At 37.9% G+C, this 21,910-nt stretch overlaps 1 protein-coding gene across 7 annotated transcripts in view; it reads right to left on the minus strand.

Moving 5' to 3' along the window:
- The window catches only part of Lrp1b (LDL receptor related protein 1B), a 1,919,409-nt gene that overhangs the window by 620,289 nt on the left and 1,277,210 nt on the right, over nt 1-21,910 (minus strand). For all 7 annotated transcript variants that reach the window (XM_036183000.1, XM_036183003.1, XM_036182999.1 and 4 more), the window contains 2 exons: nt 6,154-6,328; nt 5,330-5,424 (listed from right to left, as the gene is read on the minus strand). In XM_036183000.1, the coding sequence (XP_036038893.1) occupies nt 5,330-5,424; nt 6,154-6,328 (270 nt within the window). The remainder of the gene's footprint in view (nt 1-5,329; nt 5,425-6,153; nt 6,329-21,910) is intronic.

Raw genomic sequence — 21,910 nt, forward strand, 5'->3', positions numbered from 1 at the left:
ATTTTAGTTTTCATTTTGACCTTTCCCTCTCTCCTCTGATGCATTACTATCACTAAGATAAATTATATTTTCTTTTTTTTTTGTGGAGCTGAGGACTGAACTCAGGGCCTTGCACTTGCTAGGCAAGCACTCTACCACTGAGCTAAATCCCTAACCCGATAAATTATATTTTCTATGACACTAAAAAAAACAAAACAAAACAAAACAAAAGCTCAGATGCTTTAAAAAGCAGGGTCATTTTGGTCACATTTGTAGGAGATGACACTCTACGGCGTGAATACACATCCAGGCTTATCATCCAGAACTGAATACTAAGGTTTTACCAGGTTTGATTTGCATTGATTTTAGCAATGAACAGACTATGTGCATTTATTTATAGTTTGGTTAGAAAATTATGCTATTTCACAGTTTTATACTATGAAAAGCAATGGTTTAATATCCCAGAGCAAGTATAAGAATGTCCTGGAGCACTAACTAAATGTGGAACATATTACTAGACCATGAAATGCTGTCCAGGGAACCTGTAGCTCCACATGATCACAGATTATGTACCAGTATCTCCATTTTATAGAAACTGGAACAATTTCCTAAAAAAGTAAGAGATTCATTAAAGTCATACAGATTGTCAATGATTGTCAAAGTAGAGTGATTAGAAACACAGATTTGTTTGGCTCCCCACATATCATCTCTAACACTATACCCCCCAAAGCCTGCATCAGGGATGTTCTTTGGAAATGTGAAAGTTTTTAAATGGTGTGTAGGTTCTGGGTTTCTAAGATTCCTTTTTGTTCCTGTGCTTAGATGTATTAAGACTCAAGCTACTCAGTTTTCATGGGTAGTTATAGATGGAGGAGGTTTGTGACTTATCAGCTCAGACATGCTTCTCATGATAGGCAGCTAGAGAAAAGCTCAGGCAGAGGAGAACAACAGCTTAACATTTTACAAAAGTGCTGTTTTGAAATCTTATTTAAAGCAATTGTTGGAGACAAAAACAGCTGAAAGGGAGCAGGTATCCAGCATTTGTCATCACAGTGAAAGTAGCATTCAGTGCACAGCATCACATGAAGCCAGTGCAAAGTACAAATAGGAAACCCACCCTCCCCTTCCCCCAGTCACCCGCTCAACCACCCTCCCTTACTCAAGTCCCCCATTTGCCCTTTTTCTCTCACCCTCCCCCATTCACCCTTCCAGATAAACGTCCTTTCTAACATGCAAGCTTTTGTGGAATTTTTACTTTAATATTTTAGTAGGGGTCTGGCGAAGGTAGTCTTCAATACTGAAACAAGCATATGCATTAATATTTTGGTGTAACCTATGATTCCCACATTACAGTGTAAAGAATTGATTTCTCATCATAGCTCTGAGTCCTGCACATTCTGGGCGGCCTCTGACAAAGTGCAGCTGAACCTTCTCCATCTAAAAGGAGCCCTGTGTAAAGCCTCTTCCTCTGCTCTGTTGTCTTCACAGAAGGATTTGCATTTCAGTCTGCCCCAGATTTCTAACACTCCCTTGAATTTCAACAATGTACAATTCTCAAAACAATAGTACAAAGAAGAGAGCTAGTAACTACATTGTTTATACCAAGAAGTTTTTTTAGGCTCCACAAAAGGCACTATTTTAAACCTTTGTGAAACTCCACCTATTTTAATTTACTACTATTGAGAATAAACTAAGCCAAGTCAGTGTATTTCCATATTCTTAAAATGAAAAAAAAAATTGACGAAAAGCTTCAGGTTATAATACTTATTGTTTCAACTTAGAACTATTAAATATACATCTCAAGATCAAACTATGATTTTCTATTGTATATTTTATAATTTTCATACTTAATATAAAAGCAAAGTCAAGTTATTATATCTTTTTGAAGAGGTACTATGAAATTACAAACAAATGTTATAATTCTTGCCTCACGGAGATATAAAAATGTAAAAAAGATATATGGAGGTAAAGAAACTATATTGGTACATAGAGATACCTGTTACATACTCCTTCCTAAAATAATTTTTGAGATTTCAAAAATGTTTCATAGGAACAGCTCAAGAATGTCAGCACTGTTCTATTTTTAACAAATCAAGTGTTTATAATGATGCAAAATTTTTCAGATTAAAAAGACTTGTTTTTCTGTCTCAATGACAAATATCTTTCCTCCTTGCCTCTGAAGTAGTTCAGAGAAAATATGATGAATTGACATATCAATTATTTCTAGTTAAAATCATCTGAGGAACACAGTTTGTATTTCTTTGGATTGCTGACCTATTCTGTCCCTTGTGCAGCCAGGCTTCCAAACAGTGTTTGATGGCACTTATCCTTCATGGATCAAGGTGGGATGAATCTGATCACTACAAAGTGGAAACTTAATTACACTGAATCTGAATAAACTCTGAAGTAGTATTTGCCTTCTGTCTCATAAATCCCATCTGCATGTATCTGTTAGAAATACCTCTGCAAAGCACAGCCATGGCACAGATTTCCCCTGTTGCACATTTCTTCTGAATTAGCTGTTCTTTGTCTAAAGGTAAGTATCATGCTTGAACATTTATTTGGACTTCACAATTACCTGAAGACCCTCATGTTCATGTGAATTTAGCCAAACTTTTAGAATCTTCTCTTATTAATTAGCTCTTGTGCTAAATAGGATCCCAGACTCAACCAAAGAGCACTTAAGAATTTAGTAGGCTTATTTATCCATCTCTATTCTCTTCCACTGATCTACACGTTGGATTTTGTGTCAGCACTGTGCAGTATTGTTATTGCAGTTCTATGTTGTAGTTTGGGGTGAAATACACAGTAAAATGTCTAGCTCCACCCTCCCTTCTAGTATTTCTTTGCCTATTTTGGATTTTGTATGCCTCCATGCAAATTTACAGATTAACTTTTTTAGTCTCATGAAGAATGTAATTGGAATTTTGATGGGGATTATATTAAATATGTAGGTAACTTCTGCAATAAATTTAGTTTTACATTATTGATCATTCCATAAATATGGAAAGTCCATCTACCTTTCTGTCTTTTTCAGTTCCTTTCTTCTATGTCATAATGTTGAATCTCCTTGTACCTTGTGTTAGGTTTGCCTACCACATGCTAAGCAAGAACTTTCTACTAAGCTACTGAATGTTATACGTTTATTTTTTTTGTATCTTCCTATTACAAATTTTATGAGTTATTTTTGGTGAAGTCATGAGGACCTTTCTAGTGTTGAAACATGTTTCACATACAGTGTGCACTAGGAAGCAAAAAGTCTTTTCAACAAGTGTTGCAACAAGACAGATGCATACAAAATGGTATGCACATTTATATCTCCACCCTGTACAAAATGAACTCAAAATGCATCAAAGATATTATCATAATATCTGGAATTCTGAAACTTCTAGAAGGAAATGTAAATAAAACATCAATAGGTCTGGACAAGGACCTTCTGAAAGGGAAATATCCTTGAGAATTGACAAATACAATTGATGATATTGGAAATAAAAGAATTGATGTTATTGGAAATAGGATTGATGATATTAGAAAACCCTTGCATGACAAAGGAAACAACTTTCAGAGTGAAAAGACAGCGAGACTTTGGGAGAAAAACTGTGCCAATAACACAGTGGACAGAAAGTTAATATACAGAATATGTAAATAACTTCAAAAATTAAGCATCCAAAAAGCCAAAATATCTAGTCAATACATGGCCTAATAAATTGAATTGATGATTCTCAGGGGAAGAAATAGGAACTACCAACAAACAGTGGGAAAAAGTATCCAATGTCTTTAACCATGGAAGAAATGTAAATTAGAATCCCTTTAGGAGCTGGGGAGGGGGCTCAGCCAGTAAAGTGCTTGCCACATAAATATTGAGACCTGACTTCAATACCCAGCACCCATGTAAAAATCCAGGTGTGCTGGTGTCCACATATAATCTCACAGCTTAGGAAGAGCCTAGGGGCTTCTTGAACATCCAAGCCTAGTGTCCACAGAAGCCTTGGGTCCTAGCCTCAGACACAAAGTAGACAGTTTCTAAAGAGTAAAAGCTGAGGCCAACCACTGACCTCCAAATTTACACGAACACATTTTCTCACACATATACATACTCTCACACATGAAACATATGCAGGTACACAGACAAAAAAAAGTAATATTTAAATTTAAAAAAATCAAAAGTGCATTATTGTATGACTCAGCTCCATCAATCCTGGGCATGTACCCAAAGGACTCTAAGACAGCACAACACTGCAATACTTGCATGTCTGTAGTTATCAATACCTTACACTACTTAGAAAAACCAAGACAGGGAATGTGTTAGAGGTTCAACAGAAAAACTGATAAAACAAATTGATACACACAGAGAATAGAATTTTATTCAGTCTTTATGGCTTTATGCAGAATATGATCACAGCATCTGCAGGGGAAAAAAAAGATGGAACCTAAAATCATTATATAAAGTGAAATAGGCCAGAGTCACAAGAGTTTTGTCCATACCTGGTATCTGCATTTAAACATCCTCGTGTGAGTATGACATAAAAGTGGAAAGGGATCCATGAGAAGAAAGGAACTGGTCTAGAGAGAGGTGCTCCAGTTAAGTTTTGTCAACTTGACACAGGCTAGAACCATTTGAGAAGAGAGACCCTCGATTGAGAAAATGCCTCCACCAGACTGGCCTGTGGGCAAGCCAATAGTGTGATTTCTTAACTAGTAATTGATATGAGAGGACCTGGCCCATTGTGGGTGGTACCACTCCTGAGCAGGTGATCCTGGGGTGTAGAAGACAGTAAGCTGAGCAAGCTGTACTGAGCAAACCAACAAAAACACCCATCCATGGCCTCTGCATCGGGGTTCCTATCTCCAGCTTCTGGTCTTGATTTCCTGCTCTGACTTCCTTTGATGATAGACTGTGATACAGAAGTGGAAGTTAAACAACCCCTTTCCTCCACAGGTTGCTTCTGGTTCTGGTTTTCAGCGCAGTATTAAAACCCTAGCTAGGATAAGAGGGGAAGGGTACTTCAACAGAAGACAGGAAAACACAAGGAGGAGAGTGGCAGGGGAGCATGTGGACACAAGCAAATGTCCTAATATACACACAGGAAGCTGCCTCACAGATGCTCAGGCATGCTGTGTGCTAAAGAAGGTTAATAGCACACACACACACACACACACACACACACACACACACACACACAAGGTATCTCATGTAGAGAAAACTAGTTCTATGGAACCAATCAACTCGATCTAATTTATGTTACTAATCTGTAATCTTTTCAGTATTTAAAGTCATGCAGGTGTATCACATTAAACTTGTCACTATTAATATTTAAAAAAACAAAACAAAACAAAACAAAAAACTTACCAACTGGTTCTTTTTGGTTCTGAAAGAGAATCTTGATATTACTTCCATCCATATTTGCCATGTTTATTGTATTTCCATCTGTCCAGTACAGTTTCCTTAATTCAAAAGATATGGATTAAATATTACATGCAGATCCATTTATTGAAAAGTAGCATATGGCAAAGAATAAAGTAAGAAAACACATCCTGGGCACAGAATTCATTCTTTTTTCAAAAGTCCTAAAAGTGTTGGGCCCCTGCACATTTTCCTAGGAGGAAAGCATCTCTTCTGCCATTGTCCTTTCTTTGAAAGAATTTTACCTTATTCTCATTTTCCTTCTCCATCCAAATCTGATGCTTAACTAAGACTACAACAAACTACTTTCATCTTGTCCCTCATCAACACTGAATCCTCTTGGCTGAGAAGGAATTAGAATCTGTAGATGGGAAAAAACTCATTTCATCCATTCCTCCTGAAAACTTGGTATCATACAGGCTCCTTCAGTCACCAGAGACAAGAGCAGACCGACTCTGTGGTGACCAGGCAGGAAGGAGACGTTCCCAACCACCATTCCAATGAAACTGCTTTTCCTCCACAACTCTTTTTGTTCCAAACTCTCATCCCCTAGAAGTACACACTAATGAGAGCCTGTAAATTGCATTTCATTTAGATAAAAATCTCTAGCCAGAACTCTGAATCTCTATAACAATTTCCATACTCACATTTACATTTTGACTGGATCCTCAATACCTGAATCATCTGAATTAAACAATCATTTTCTGTAAAATCTGAAATAAAGTACAAAATGTAAAAAAAAAAAAAAAAAAATTTAAATCATACTTTACCCCCTGACTGGGTGAGCTGCCAGGCACTGCGGCTTATCGATTCCGTGGATAATTGAGGTTTTCAAAGAGCCATCTAGCCTGGCCACGTTAATTTGTGTTTCATCAAATTCTGAGCTAATCCAGTATAAATTACGTGAAACCCAGTCCACTGCTAACCCTCTGATGCTCTGAATATCTGCAAAACAGGATAAAGAAAATGGAGAGTGACCGACAGTTCACATACACTTGGCTACTCAGGTAAGTTATGTTCTGTCTAAGGGAAAACCTAATTTACACTTTAATTTGTCAGCTAAAATTGTACAAGATTGCAATCTCATTCCCTTATCAACACTTCTTAAGATATGCATAATCATTAATGTCTAACTGCTGAAGCACTAGGAAACCTGAAGCAACAATTACCATCAAAATTAGAGTAACAGTCAATGATTCACCAGTTAGCCCTCGGAACAGACTCTGGTAGACACTGGTCTTTGGGCAGAAGTGACCACAATTTGAATGAGAATAATAGCTCCTGCATTTGGTACCACACATGTCTGGTTAGGAGAAAGTACTGTGTGTCATTAACAAATGAGCTGTTTGATGTTTTAAGTGCTGATTTGTTACTTAAGTGAAATAAAATAATTCAAACAGCCCCAAACCAGCAGACTTGAATACCTTTCAACACAGACAATTATCAGGAATGCAATGGAATATGAGAACAAAACTAACAACATTTTAACATTCCTCCAAATGTGGACTCTGCAGTAATGACTGAAACCTAATTAAGTATAGAGTTCGTGCCACTAAAGAAGGCTTCTATGTAGTGGGTAGCCATCCCAGCATTGGCCTGGAAGTTCCAACCCCCATTGAGGCTTGGGCAATGGTCACACCCACAAGACGGGGCTGAGGGAGGACACTGAAGACCCAGGATCAAGAACAGAGGTCTCTCTTGGTTCTGGGACCCTGGACGCTGGAGGTACACTGCCGGACTGTGCCATACCTTTGCCAGACCCTACAACCTATCCCTTCATTTGTAAGTTACCCCACAAAATAAACCTCCCTTTTAACTACATGGAGTGGCCTTAATAATTTCACCAATACCTCTGTACTGTTTTTCTTTGATTAGTGAGTTGGGCATCTTGAAAAACAAGCATGGAGATGTGTCTTAAACACCCAGGGGCATTTTAGAAAGAGAAACATACTAAAGTGAACTGCTACAAATCACGGAGATTAGTAATGTATAGTAGGACTGTTTTAGTAATTACCCTTGGCATTTGAGAGCTTATCCCTGGACTTGTCTCTTTTTTCACTTTATTTTCTAGTAGTTAGTACTGCTAGGGTTCTTTAGTCACCAGCTCCTTGACCTGTGGCGGACACGTGAAAAGATGGACTGGTCAGTGAGATGTGGGGAGGGTGGAGGTACTGAGGGTTCAGGTGGTCCTCAGGCTCGAGCTTCCTGCCTTACTGACCAGTCAAACCAGCTGCTACTTCACTCCGATGGAATCAATACACCTTCCCATTCAGTGGAAACTAGCAACCTAGATTTTTTTTTAATGGGAAAAGCCAATGAAAGTAGAAAACTCCAGGCTCACAAAACTTGCTAACAAAGCAGAAGAGGACCTGGAGTCCGGTGATTGTGCGGGGCTGTGGGGCACAGAGGTGGCTGGGGTCTGACTACTGTACTTGCAAGGTCAGGAAGCCTTTCTTCAGACTGTCTGGCCCTCACAGAATAGGCTCCACTCTCACATCCTCAGCCTGTCCGCTGTGTAGGGCTCTCTCCTGTCCCTGGAAACCTCTACCTTCTGAATGTAGGCTTACGTTAGAGTGCCATGGCGTACTTTTTATTTTGTTCTTCGTGTTGTTGTTGAGACAAAAGTAATACATCTCTTTACAATTAGACTTTCCTTCTCTCTCAGGGCGCACTTCCTCCTGCCTCCCCATCCCCCACCCCTCAGAGCTCACCTGCTTCAGAGAGACAGTGCTCACAGAATGAGCTTTGGGGGCCTGCTCCAACCCTGAGGCCCTGGTTCTCTGTTATCAGTATCAGTTATGTAGGGTTTTTTTTTTTTTTTCCAACATTTTTGCTCATCTTAACCCGAGGTAACATACAGATAAAGGATTTCTGAGAATCCTTTGGAGGATGTAATATTGTTTTACTAGAAGACGTATTTACAAAATACTTTTTTAATCAATCTTGCTTACTAACTGAACCAAATACATGGACTAGAGAGCATACATCTCTTTAATTGTAAAGCAAAACTCCTACATATTTTATCAATATATTTCCAATGTGTTGAAAATTTCTTCAGATATGTGCAGCATACATTCAACATAAAGATTTGCAGTGACTTCGAAAACGTTCCATCTGTAATGGGGAATTATAAGGGCATATCAATTATGTACAATACCCAAGTATAACAAGTATAAAGCTGAAATGCCTGAGGCTGACGGTGTTTTTTTATCTGAGCACACAACAACCTCAATCAGAACTTTCTATCTTTGTGTTTTGGCCCCAGATGGCATTTTGGGTTACCAGCCTGACAGGTGAAATCAAACTTGTCTTTTTTTCCATAACTAAAGCCCACAACTCATTGTTTTAGAGGACCTTAAAACTGTCCATGAAAGATGTGAAAAAAAAATAGTAAAAAAAAAAAAAATCACTGCATCTTTCTTCTTTTTAATGAAAATGTTGAAACAATATATTTTGACTCTTAACATCTGTTTTTTGATTAAGTTACTACAATGCCTCTGAGGAAGTTTCTGAGAAAGTTCAGCTTTCCTCTGTTTGGGGGAAACTTACTTTCTTAAATTAAACACAAATGATATATTCTGCAAAGTTCTTCCTTACCACAAAAGTCTCTGGTGAATGATAAATTTTAATTTTCAAATATATGTCAAAACCACAAGACAGACGGATGAATGTCTGTATGTTAGACACACACACACACACACACACACACACACACACACACACACACACAAATGCATGCCAGCTAAAGCTATAAAGATAAGTGAATGAGAGTTCAAAAGTGTGGTAATCATCAAGACAAACCCCACACAAGAATCGTCATTTCTGTGGAATATTTGCTGCTTGGTATAATGTAACTCATGAGTGTGAGAGCAAGACATAATGACCACAGGATTAATAGAAAGATTTTATATATCATTAGTTATAAGTAGGTGGAGAAATCATTCCTGTTCAAAAAGAAGAATTTTTGAAAAAAAAATCATTTTGCTCTAGATTTTTCTTTCATTTCTTTAGATAAATGCAAAGATCAGTATCTTCATAGGGTTTATGCCTTTACTCCTAGATATTGGCAAGAAATTCACTTGTCAGATGAGAAACTTAAATTGACTGGAGGCAAGAAGAGCCTCATTTTTTTCTATAACAAGAACAAATTTTAGTCTTTCCTGGAAGAAATGTCCTAAGTAATGCTCTCATATTCCCATAGGTGAAGTCCATTGTGATAGTAAAAAAAGGAACGTGATAAAATGTCCAAACAGATACAATGTAAGAGCAAAGTCCTCAAATTCAAACACTGTATGTAGAATAATCAAAAACAGCAGCTGGACAGAGTTAACCTGGTGAACTGGAAAACAAAGAGAAAAAGGTTAGCCAGAGAGACTATGGGGAAGCTAGAAGCTGGGTCTGGAAGACAGAATGAGTAACCAGTGTATTTAATCAACGCTTTCAAAGGGGAGCATATAAAAGGAGAAGCAAGAATATTGAGATAATATTGGAGTTTTTTCCCACTAGAATAATAAAAGGCAAAATCCCATAAAAGACAAAATGAGAATTCTGTGAGAAGATGCAGGGGTGATTGCAAAGACACATGAACAAATACAGAGGCCAACCAGATAAACCTGAGGGTTATCATTACAATGGTGAAGCTAAGAGTAGGCTAGTACTAGCATAGTCAAGAGGAGATTAATCCTTGAATTTGAATACTGTGCTTGGCTGAATTAATTAAGTTATAGCTGAAGAACAATAACAAAAGCTGATTCAAAAATGAACAGAAGACTCAAATAGAAATTTATACTTAGGTGATATAAAAATAGTCAAAAGAATTTGAAAGTGTGCTTAAATATACTATTCAAAAATGAAGGAAAAATCATTGAAAAGATGATCAGAAACCCCTTCACTGCAACAGAATCACAGTTGTCATTAAGTTGGATGAGTAGGAGAGGGGAGGATCTGGGAGGAGTTGGGAAAGAGGAAAGAGCGTGATCTAAGTATATAATATGAAAAACTGAAAATAAAAAGTAAGTTAATAAAAATGGCAGTTATCAAAAAGAAAGTAGGATTTGTAGAATAGAAAGCCCTTGTTCACTGATGGCAAGAATGTAAAGGAATAGAGCCCTGTGCAAAGCAGTTTTAATTTCCTCAAAGCTTAAAAACAGAACCACAATAAAATCAGCAATCATATCACTGTGTATCTAGTCAAAATCAATGAACCATCATCTTAAGACAAGTTCAAGTCTCATATTCATGCTCTACTCTTTATCTGATCCATGAAATGGAAACACAAAAGTGACTCTCAACTAATGACTATTAAGAGAAAACACGGTACCTATAAATAATGGGATACCATGTGGCTAAAGATGATCAAATCTTGTTGTTGGCAACAAGATAAATAGAACTTAAGATTATTACATTAAGTAAAATAAACCAGGCATTGGACTGACAAGTACCACATTCTCTCATTCATTTTCAGATCCTAAAGCAGCTGATGTCATTGGAGTCACAGTTAAGTGGCAGTTAACAGAGCCTGGGGCAAGTGGAAGAAGGTGTCAGAAGGGTTGATCATTAGAACTAAATTTCTTAACTTAAATGATAAGTTCTAGGTGTGTTAACATTGAGATTTTTCTATAGGTAATGACAGTGAACTGAACATTCTTAAAAAAAATCTAGAAGAATTTTTGAGTGTTTTCATTATTAAGAAGTGATACATCCCATGAGATTGTTAAGTTTGCCATAATTTAAGTGTTATATTATATATGCATCAAGATTTCACAAGGTACCACAGAATTATGTAAATTTTCCTATGTTACATAACAGTTCAAATAAATTTAAATATTTAAAATTAAAACAAATATAAAGACAACAGCAGATTGACAAATATTGGGAAATCTTGGTGCCTTTGTTTACTGATAGTAGGGATGAGAAAGTAAAGGAACAGGATAGTGCTACCTCAAATCAAAACAAAAGAGTTATCATACAACCCAGAAATTCCACTTTTTACTCTCATTTTCTGTGAAAGGATCTTTTGCATCCTAAGCTGACCTCAAAGTTATTATGTAGCTGACATTGATCTTGAACATCTGCTCTACTTGCCTGTACCTCCCAAGACTAGGATTATAGGCCTCTGCAAACATACATAGCTAGAAATTCCAGTTTTCCATACATGTGTTAGAGAGATGAAGTCTCAAAGGGGCTTTGTATTATAATGTTCAAAATGACATCTTGAAAATAGTCAAATTTAGAAACAACCAATGTTGACTACTAGATGAATAAATAAACAAGATGCACTATACACATCCAGTGAAATACTGTTCAGTCTTGGAACAGACAAAAATCTGATGTATGCTATAACATGGAGGAAACTTGAGGATATTCTGCTAAGCAAAACATGTCTGTTACTAGAAAGATGGCTCAGTTAATGTGTAACTGTGGGGACCAGAGTTTGGATCAGAGCACCCAGAATGGGCTGGCATACTTCCTGTACTCCTAGCATGTGGGTAGTGGAGACAAAAAGTCTTCAGGACAAGCTAGGTAGCCAGAGAATCCCAATTAGTGAGATCTATGTCCAAGTGAGAGACCCTGTTTACAGATCTACAGTGGAGAGTTCTGATATTTGCTGTGGGATATAGTCTTTCTGTAAACTGTGAATATATGTTGCTCTCATTGGTTAATAAATAAAGATGTTTCTCTAATGATAAGGAAGAATAAGGTTATATATCAAACTGAAGACTAGAGATGAAGAAGGGTCGAGTTGGGGCAGTTTTCAGCCAGCCACTGAGGAAGTAAGTATAGAAAATGATATAACAAGTCACAAACTACGTGGCAATGCATAGATAATAAATATGGGTTAATTTAAGTGTAAGAGCTAGTTAGTAATAAGCCTGAGCTATTGGCCAAACATTTATAATTAAAACAAGCCTCTGAGTGATTATTTGGAAATGACTGTGGGATGGGGCAGGACAGAGAAACGCCTCTGTTTATAGATGTTAACCTCTGACCTCTACATATACATGCACACATCTGCATACTAATCTGTGTGTGTTCTCACACATGCAAAAACACATACAACACATATAAACACCTCCACACATATATAAAATGCCAGTCAATAAAAGAAACACCATACCTCTTCTTGCTCACTTTTGCACTAGTTTCTCTAACTTCTGTCCAATTACCTATCATATCAACCCTTTGTCATATGGTAACTTCTGTACAATATTAAAGGCCCATTCCCTTCTTTACACCTAAGGTTATAGACAATTTTTTGTTCTTATTTTTTTTTATTTTGGAGAAAGGGGCTTGGTAAACAGTGCTGGCCTTGAACTCTTGATCCTTCTATCTCTATCTCTTTAGTGCTAGATGTACACCATCATAAAACAGTATCAAACCCAGGTCTTAATGCATGCTAGTCAACAAGTCTACCAACAGACCCACATCCCTGCCCTAGGCTAATTTTTGTTTTGAATTTTGAACATTTCTGTAGATTTCTAATATCATCCCTGCCTATTATTTGTCAGTTTCAATATCATTGCAATTTCTCCTTGATGTATCTTTCCAAGAGTTTAGCTTACCTATATTATTGGTGAAATTATTAAGGCCACTCCACGTAGTTAAAAGGGAGGTTTATTTTGTGGGGTACTTACAAATGAGGGGGTAGGTTACAGGGTCTGGCAAGGGTATAGCGCAGTCCGGCGGTGTTCTCTGGAGAACTCTGCTCGGTCTACCTCCAGCGTCCAGAGTCCGAGAACCAAGAGAGTGAGTACTTCCCGATCCTTCGTCTTCCGCTTCCTCCTCTGCCCCGCCTTGTGGGCGTGACCATTACCAAAGCCTCAGTGGGGGTTGGAACTTCCAGGCCAATGCTGGGATGGCTACCCACTACACTATATCACCTTTAAATCTTACCAGCAAAACAATCCCTTACATTTTTATAATCTCTTGGGGGATATGATCCAACATGAAGCCTCTATGGTGTCTAGCTTCTTTTTCACCAGGGTCTACTGAAGGTTTCCAGATCTTCATGCCTATGGATTCATCAACTGGGAACCCATTTTCCCCAAGGCCTCCTTGCTTCCTCCTTACTCAGTGAGTACCTCAGTAACTCCATGTCAGAAATCAGTGTGAACTGTGATCCAGTTGTATAAGCAGCTTCCCCATGGTACAGTCCTTATTTCTCTTAACCTTGCATTGTAGTTATTCAGTCACATTGAGGTATACTGCCACATGTGATGTCCTTTTAGTTAGTGAAATTCCTTGAATTTTTAATCTTTGAATATAGAGCATTTTATAAGTCTAATGTCTGAGATGTGGAAGCTAGAAAATGCTATAGAGTTTCTTTAAAATCCTGCACATTAGAATGGATTGCATATTCACTTTTCTAATTGAAAATATGAAAAATAGGCATAGACAGTATGGGCATTTACCAGATTTAACTATGCATGCAACTATGTATCAGTGGGTAGCAGTTGTTGGCATCATTATGGTTGTTTTGGTTTCTTTTCTTTTCTTTTCTTTCTTTCTTCCTTCCTTCCTTCCTTCCTTCCTTCCTTCCTTTCTTTCTTTCTCATCACAGATATTGATCTTAATCCACCACAAAAACTTTCTGGATGAACATGAGAAATGGAAAATTCTCACCAGTCATCAGTAAGCAGCAGATGTCCCAGAGCTAAGCTTTCTAATGTTTCTAAAGTCTGGAAAGCACTATTATTATGGACTTGTTTTCATTACCTTAATTCTTTCTGTACTAATTGTTAGAATAAGTATTATTTTAAAACCATTATTACATTTAATACTTTGCAATATATAGAGAGAAAAGCTTTACTTCACATTAACAAAAGCTAACCAGTACAATCAACCCAATTATTCTTTCTTATATTAGGAATTTGAAAGGTACATTCATGTTTTGTAACATTCCTTATTGTGTTAACTAACAACAGTTTGATAAATTTTTCAAAGTCACATTGTTGTGCAAAAACGTATGCCTCTGACCAGTCCATATTTGGGTTTGACTGGGCTCTGGGACCATCTTAAAAGCATAATGCTTTGAGCTGATGAAATTCTGCTCCAATAACTTACAATGAAACCCTGAATCATCTTATTACAACATAATGAAGGATACAGGATAATAATGTGGTCCTGAGGGTAAGCTTTTTTTCTGTAAAGTTCTTCACCATGCCTTTGAGGCAACAGTTCAGTTTCTATGACCTTGCGCTTTCTCATCTATAGAATGGAAATTATTCATTTGTAATATTAGATGTGCAGAGAATAAGTGAGATGGCATTTGTGTCACACTAATGTTAGGTTATTTATCATACCCAGTCAGTAAGCCTGACAACATGAATGATGGGAAACTATGTGGCCCAGGGCAGGGGCTCAAGAAAAAGCATTATTGGTACAAGAGAGTAAAGCTGTTTGCTGCCCAGCTCTTTCTATGAATTGTAAGGTCTTTTTCTCTTAGAATAAAAATATATTTGATTTTTGTGATGGCTAATCTTGGTTGTCAACTTGACTAAAACCTAAGTAGATGGGCAGGCCTGTGAATGAGTTTCTTTTTTGGACATTTTGAGGTAGCAAGACCCATATTAAATCTGGGCCACACTTTCTAGTGGCAGATTATATAAAAATCACATGGCAGATGGAAGCTTTTGTTTCTTTGTCTACTTTCCTTCACTCTCACTGGAAAGTTCATCTATTCTGTTCCTGAGACATTTCTTCCCTGGTATTAGAACTCACTTCTTCAGGATTCCAAAATAGACTGAAAACCAGGGGCTTTCTAACACTTCCCTAGGACTTCAGCACAAGATTGTGACTGCTGAAATATCCAGCTTTATGGACTGAACAACTTCTAGGTACTTAGCATTTCTATCAGAAGACATCTGTTGTTGGAATGCTTAGACTACAGCCTTAGGGCAGTCTAATATATACATATTAAATAAGTATATGTGTGCCTCAAAATATTGTGCACCCTAATAAAATCATCTGAGGTCAAAGAACAGAACAGCCACTAGATACAGAGGCTAGAAAATGGTGGCACTCACATCTTTAATCCTAGCATGCCAGAGGCAGAAATCCCTTTGGATCTCTATGAGTTCAAGGCCACATTGGAAACAGCCAGGCATTGTGACACATGCTTTTAATCCCAAGAAGTGAGTCTTTAATCCCAGGGAGTGATGGCAGAAAGCAGAAAGATATGTAAGGCATGAAGACCAGAAACTAGAAGCTTTTGGCTGGTTAAGCTTCAGGCTTTCGAGAAGCAGTTCAGCTGAGATCCATTTGGATGAGAACTCAGAGGCTTCCAGTCTGAGGAAACAGGATCAGCTGAGGAATTGGCAAGGTGAGGTGGCTGTGGCTTGTTCTGCTTCTTTGATCTTCCAGTATTCACCACAATAAGTGGCCTCAGGCTTGATTTTATTAATAAGACCTTTTAAGATTCATGCTACAAGCATCTGTATTCAATTAGCTCCTTTAGAGAACACCAACCAATATCATTTTATGAGAGTGGAAATAACACATATGGACATACATGTGTATGTATATGCATTTTTGTACATACTGTATATAAACAATACTATTAAATTTATGATGAATATTCTTTTAGTCATATATTAGCAATTGTCATTGAAGTGAGTTGTCCTTATTCTGAGGTACTTACTGTAAACAGTTATTTTAAAGAAAGTCTTTCACAAATAACATATAAATGCAAAATCTAGTGGTGCAGAAGCTAGAGAATGGTAAGATAGGCAAGCTGTTGTTTCCTTTAAGAAAGCTTGAACCAGTCAGTGTTTTTCTCAGGAAGCAGGGATGATTGGGTATATTTGAAGTTCAGTTTGTAAAGCTCACTTCATATTAGACATAAATTGAGGAAGGGATGAAAATGAAGCTTCTTTTTTTTCTTTTCTTTTTCAAAAAATATTTTTATTTTATAATTAATTTAATTTTACATATCAGCCACAGATTCCCCTTTCCTCTCTCCTCCCACTCCCCAGCCTTCCCCCCAACCTACCCTACACCAAGGCAATGTCTCCCTTGGGGAGTCAGCCTAGCCTGGTAGATTCAGCTGCAGTCCCCTCCTCCCTACACCAAAGCTGAGTAAAGTGTCCCAGCATAGGTGCTAGGTTCCAAAAAGCCTGCTCATGCACCAACAACAGGTCTGGTTTCCACTGCTTGGGGGCCTCCTAAACAGTTCAAGCTAATCAACTGTCTCACTTATCCAGAGGGCCCAGTCCAGTTCCACAGGGGCTCCTCAGCTATTGGTTCATAGTTCATGTGTTTCCACTAGTTGGCTATTTGTTCCTGTGCTTTTTCCAATCATGGTCTCAATATCTCTTGCTCATATATTCCCTCCTCTCTATTGCCAATTGGACTCCTGGAGCTCCACCTGGGGCCTGGCTGTGGATCTCTGCATCTGCTTCCACCAGTCACTAGACAAGAGTTCTATCATGACAGTTAGGGCGTTCAGCCATCTGATCATCAGCGTAGGTCAGCTCAGGCTCTCTCTAGACCATTGTCAGGAGTCTATAGTGGAGGTATCTTTATGGATTTCTGGGGACCTCTCTAGCACTCAGATTGCCCAATGACAGAAAAATGGATGAGATCTACATGAGCAAATGCGGGGGGGGGGGGGGTAACACAGGGCAAGGGTCATGGGAAAGAGAGTTTAGGGTAGTGGGAGGTCCCAGCTGCATCAGGAACAGAGTGGGGGAACAAGGAATGAGACACCATGATAAATGAAGACTCTGGGGGAATAGGAAGAAGAAAATGAAGCTTCTTAAGAAAAATCTTGAAATAGGCCCCTGCATCCTACCAGACCATCAAGAATTAAAGCTGAACATCCACAACAACAGAAATAACAGCAAGCTTACAAGCCCATGGAAAAGGAACACTCAAAGAAAAATGAGTCAGGATGGAAAGAAAGAAAGAATGAAAGGCCTTCTAGAATTCAAGGAAAATGAATACAATGAGACACAACGAAACAGTGTTGAGAGGAGAGTTCCTGGCACTAAGAGTCTACATTAAAACCATTAGATAAATACCATTCTAGACACCTAATAGAACACCTGAAAGCTCTACAACAATGAAATAAATAGAAAACAAGAATTAAGCACACCCCAGAGAAGCAGACAGTAAGAAATTTTCAAAATGAGGACTAAAATCATTTAACTATAAAAAAAGAGCACAATACAAAGTATCAATGAAACAAAGAGTTGGTTATTTGAGAAAATCAACAAGATAGACAATCCCTTTTCTATACTAGCTAAAAGACACAGAGAAAAGATCCAAATTAATAAAATCAGAAATGAAAAGGAGGGTATAACAGCTGTCACCAAGGAAATCTAAAGAATCATACTTTAAAAGCATCTACTCCATCAAATTGGAAAATCTAAAAGTAATGGATAATTTTTTTCATGGGTACCACTTACCAAGTTAAATCGAGATCAGATAAACAATTAAAATAGACCTATAACTTCTAAGGAAATAGAATCAGTCACCAAAAGTCTCTTTATCAAAAGAGGCCTATGGCCAGACAGTTTTGAAGCAGAATTCTACCAGACTTTCAAAGAAGAGCTAATACAATGCTCCTCAAATTATTCTACAAAACAAAAATAGAAGGAACATTGCCCAATTTATTTTATGAATACACAGTTACCCTGATACCCAAACCCTACAAAAAAAAAGTGAATTGTAGACACATTTCCCTCATGAATATTGATGCAAAAATACTCAATAAAATACTTACAAACCAAATCCAAGAACACATAAAAAAGACCATACACCATGGTCTCAGAGATGCAGAATTGTTCAACATATGAAAATCTGTCAATATAATCTACCAGATAAACAAATTAAAAGGAAAAAACACATAATCATCTCATTAGAGACTGAAAAAGCCTTTGACAAAATCCAACACCCCTTCATGATAAAAGTCTTGGAGAGATTACTAACACAAGGGACATACTTAACATAATAAAAATAATATACAGCAAGCCTATACTCAGCATCATATTAAATGAAGAGAAACTCAAAGCAATCTCACTAAAATCAGGAACAAGACAGGGCTGTCCACTCTCTTCATATCTATTCATTAGTTCTTGAAGTTCTAGCTATAGCAGTAAGACAACTAAGGAGATCAAGGTAATATAAATTGGAAAGGAAGAAGGCAAAGTATGTTTATCTGCAGACGATATGAATGTATACATAAGCTATTTTTAAAATTCTACTAGGGAAAACCTATAGCTGATAAAAATTTTAGCACAGTGGCTAGATGTAAGATTAAGTAAAAATATTAGTAGCCCTCCTATATACAAATAAAAAAGAGCTGAGGAAGAAATCAGGGAAATAGCACCATTAATAGCCTCAAATATTATAAAATATCTTGGGGGTAACTCAAATCAAGTAAGTGAAAGACTTGTATAATTAAAAACTTCATGTCTTTGAAGAAAGAAATTGAAGAAGGTATCAGAATATGGGAAGATATCCCATGTTTATGGTTAGGTAGGATTAAAATAGTAAAAATAGCCATCTTACCAAAAGCAATCTACAGAATCAAGAAAATCACTATTACAATCCCAACACAATTATTTACAGACCTTAAAGAAACAAATCTCTACTTTATATTAAAAAAGAAAATCCCAGGATAGCTAACACAATGCTGAACAATAAAAGAAATACTAGAGGTAACACCAGCCTTCATTTCAAGTTGTATTACAGAGATAGGGTAATAAAAATGGCATGGTACTGGCATCAAAACAGACATGCTGATGAATGGAATGGAATTGAAGACTCAAATATAAATTCACATACCTATGAACACCTAAATTTTGATAAAGAAGCTAGAAATTCACACTGGAAAAAAAAAAAGAAAACATCTTCAACAAACCGTACAATTCAAACTGGATGTCAGCATGTAGAAGAATGCAAATAGATTCTGCACAAAACTCAAATAATAAGCCAGAAATACACACTCGAAAAAGAAAAGCATCTTCAACAAATGATACTATTCAAATTGGTTGTTATCATGTAGAAAACTGCAAATAGATTCTGCACAAAACTCATACACAAGTTGATTAAAGACCACAACATAAAACCAGATACATAGAACTTGAAAGAAGAGAGAGTGGGGAACAGTCTGGAACTCATTGGTGCAGGAGATAACTTTCTGAAGAGAATACCAATAGCAGGCACTAAGATCAAAAATCAATAAATTGGACTTCATGTAACTGAAAGGTTTCTGTAAGGCAAAGGACACCATCAACAGAAGAAAATGGCAGTCTAAAGAATGGGAACAGATATTACCCACTCCACAACTGACAGAGGGCTAATATCCAAAATATATTAAGAACTCAATAAACTAATTGCCAAAAATCAAATAATCCAATTTAAAAATGGGGCACAGATCTAAATAGAGAATTCTCAATAGAGGAATCTGAAATGGCTGAAAAAAAAAAAACACTTAAAATGTTTAATATCGTTAACCATCAGTACAATGCAAATCAAAATTACTCTCAGATTCCATACCTGTTAGCACAGCTAAGATCAAAATACTCATTGCACCTCATGCTGGTGAGGGTTTGGAGCAAGAAGACCACTCCTCTATTGCTTGTGGGAGTGAAAACTTGTACAGCCACTATGAAAATCAATGTTTTGGTTCCTCAGAAAATTGGAAATGATTGATCTACTTCAAATCCCAGCTATACCAGGCTTGGGCATATACCCATAGGACGTTCCATCCTACCACAAAAATGCTTGCTCAACTATGTTCATTGCAGTTTTATTCATAATAGCCCGAAACTGGAAATATCCTGGATGTCACTCAACTAAACAATGGATAAAGAAATTGTGGTATATTTACACAATGAATTATTATTTGGTGGTTATTTAAAATGGTATTTTTTTATTTAAAAAAGTAGAACTAGGAAAAATATTCCTGAGAGTGATAACCCAGGCCCAGAAAGACAAATATGGAATCCATTCATGTATGTGTGGATATCAGCTGTTAAGTAAATGATAATCAAATTCCAATCCACACCTAGAGAAGTTAGGTAAGGAGAACTGTAGTGGGGAAGCATAGGTCTCACTGTGTAGGAGAAATAGAATAGACTCTGTAGGTACATGGGGTATCTGGAAGGATCAGGTGGGGAAGTGATGGAGGAAGAGAGCATGGGGAGAGAAAGCTGGATTTGGGGGCACTTGGGGACTGATGAGGAAATGTGGTGAAATGAAAACTTCCTGGAAGCTGTAACGGTAACCTTAGCTAGAACTTCCGGTGATGGAGAATATGGAGCCTGAACTGGCCATTTTGATGGCCAAGCAAGGCTTCCAGTGGTGGAACTGGGATACATTCAGTTGAGCTGTTGGCCAAGGAGATCTAGTTGAGGTCCCAAACAACCCAGGCTGATGCTAGGATGGAAGGTTGCATTCTGAAAATGGACAGCAGGGCCTCATTGCCAAGGACAACTTCCAATCAGCTTATTGAAAGTGGAGAGTTGAGTTGGTGTGGGCTTGGAGCTTTCAGCCCTACATTCTAGTCTACTTGGCATGAGAAAGTCTTCTGTAGGCTACAGAAAGAAAAACCTGGATACCAACTCAGCCACAAAACCCACCATCTGCAGTCTCTTCTGCCTATAATGTGTTTGGGCAGTGGCAGTGCAGAGCATGTGAGAGCGGCCAACCAATGTTTGTCGTAAGGGGAGGCCCACCCCACAAGAGGTAGCCCATGTCCTAATCTGCCTGGAAGGTCAGAAAACTGGAAACTTGGATATCCTAGAGGCCTAGGATAAAACCAAACAACACTGGAAAAAAATGTCTAATGATATTCTGCTATACTGATAGATTGGTGTCTTGTCAAGAAGTTGTCAGAAAGGCTTCTGCCAGCAGCAGATGGGAGAGGGTGCAGAGCCCACCACAAAATATTATGCAGAGACAGTCTAAATTGGAGGTCTCCATAGGGTCACTCACCTGAGATCTGGGAACACCACAGAAGATGGGCAAGAAAGACTATAGGAGTCAGGGGATGGAGGGCACCAGGAGAACGTGGCCCACCCAATCAACTATGCAGGGCTTACTTGGGCTCACAGAGACTGAAGAGGCAAGCCAGGGGCCTGCATGAGTTTGTACAAGGTCCTCTGCTTATGTTATGACTGTTAGTGTGGTGTTCTTTGAGACTCCAAACAGTGGCAACAGGTGTATCTCTGACCTTTTCTCTGCTCTTGAAACTCTTTTCCTCCTATCGGGTTGCCTTGTCCAGCCTCAGTATAAGGGCTTATGATATCTTGTTTTGTCCTGTCTGGCTGTCATCTCTTGGAGACCTATACTTTTCTGAAGGGGAAATGGAGGGGGAGGAGAAGATCTGGGGGAGACAGGAGCTAGGGATCTAGGAGGAGTGGAGGGAGGAGAAATTGTGGTGGGGATATATTATATGCAAAAAGAATCTATTTTCAGTTAAAAGAAAAAGAAAAGAAAGACCCATTGGAAAGGAACAGAACATAACCATGTGTGGAGGAAGAGTAAGGTCTGCAGAGGCCATCCACGGGGCTACAAAAG

The sequence above is a fragment of the Onychomys torridus genome, chromosome 4 (assembly GCF_903995425.1).
Source record: "Onychomys torridus chromosome 4, mOncTor1.1, whole genome shotgun sequence".
Classification (NCBI taxonomy): Eukaryota; Metazoa; Chordata; class Mammalia; order Rodentia; family Cricetidae; genus Onychomys; species Onychomys torridus.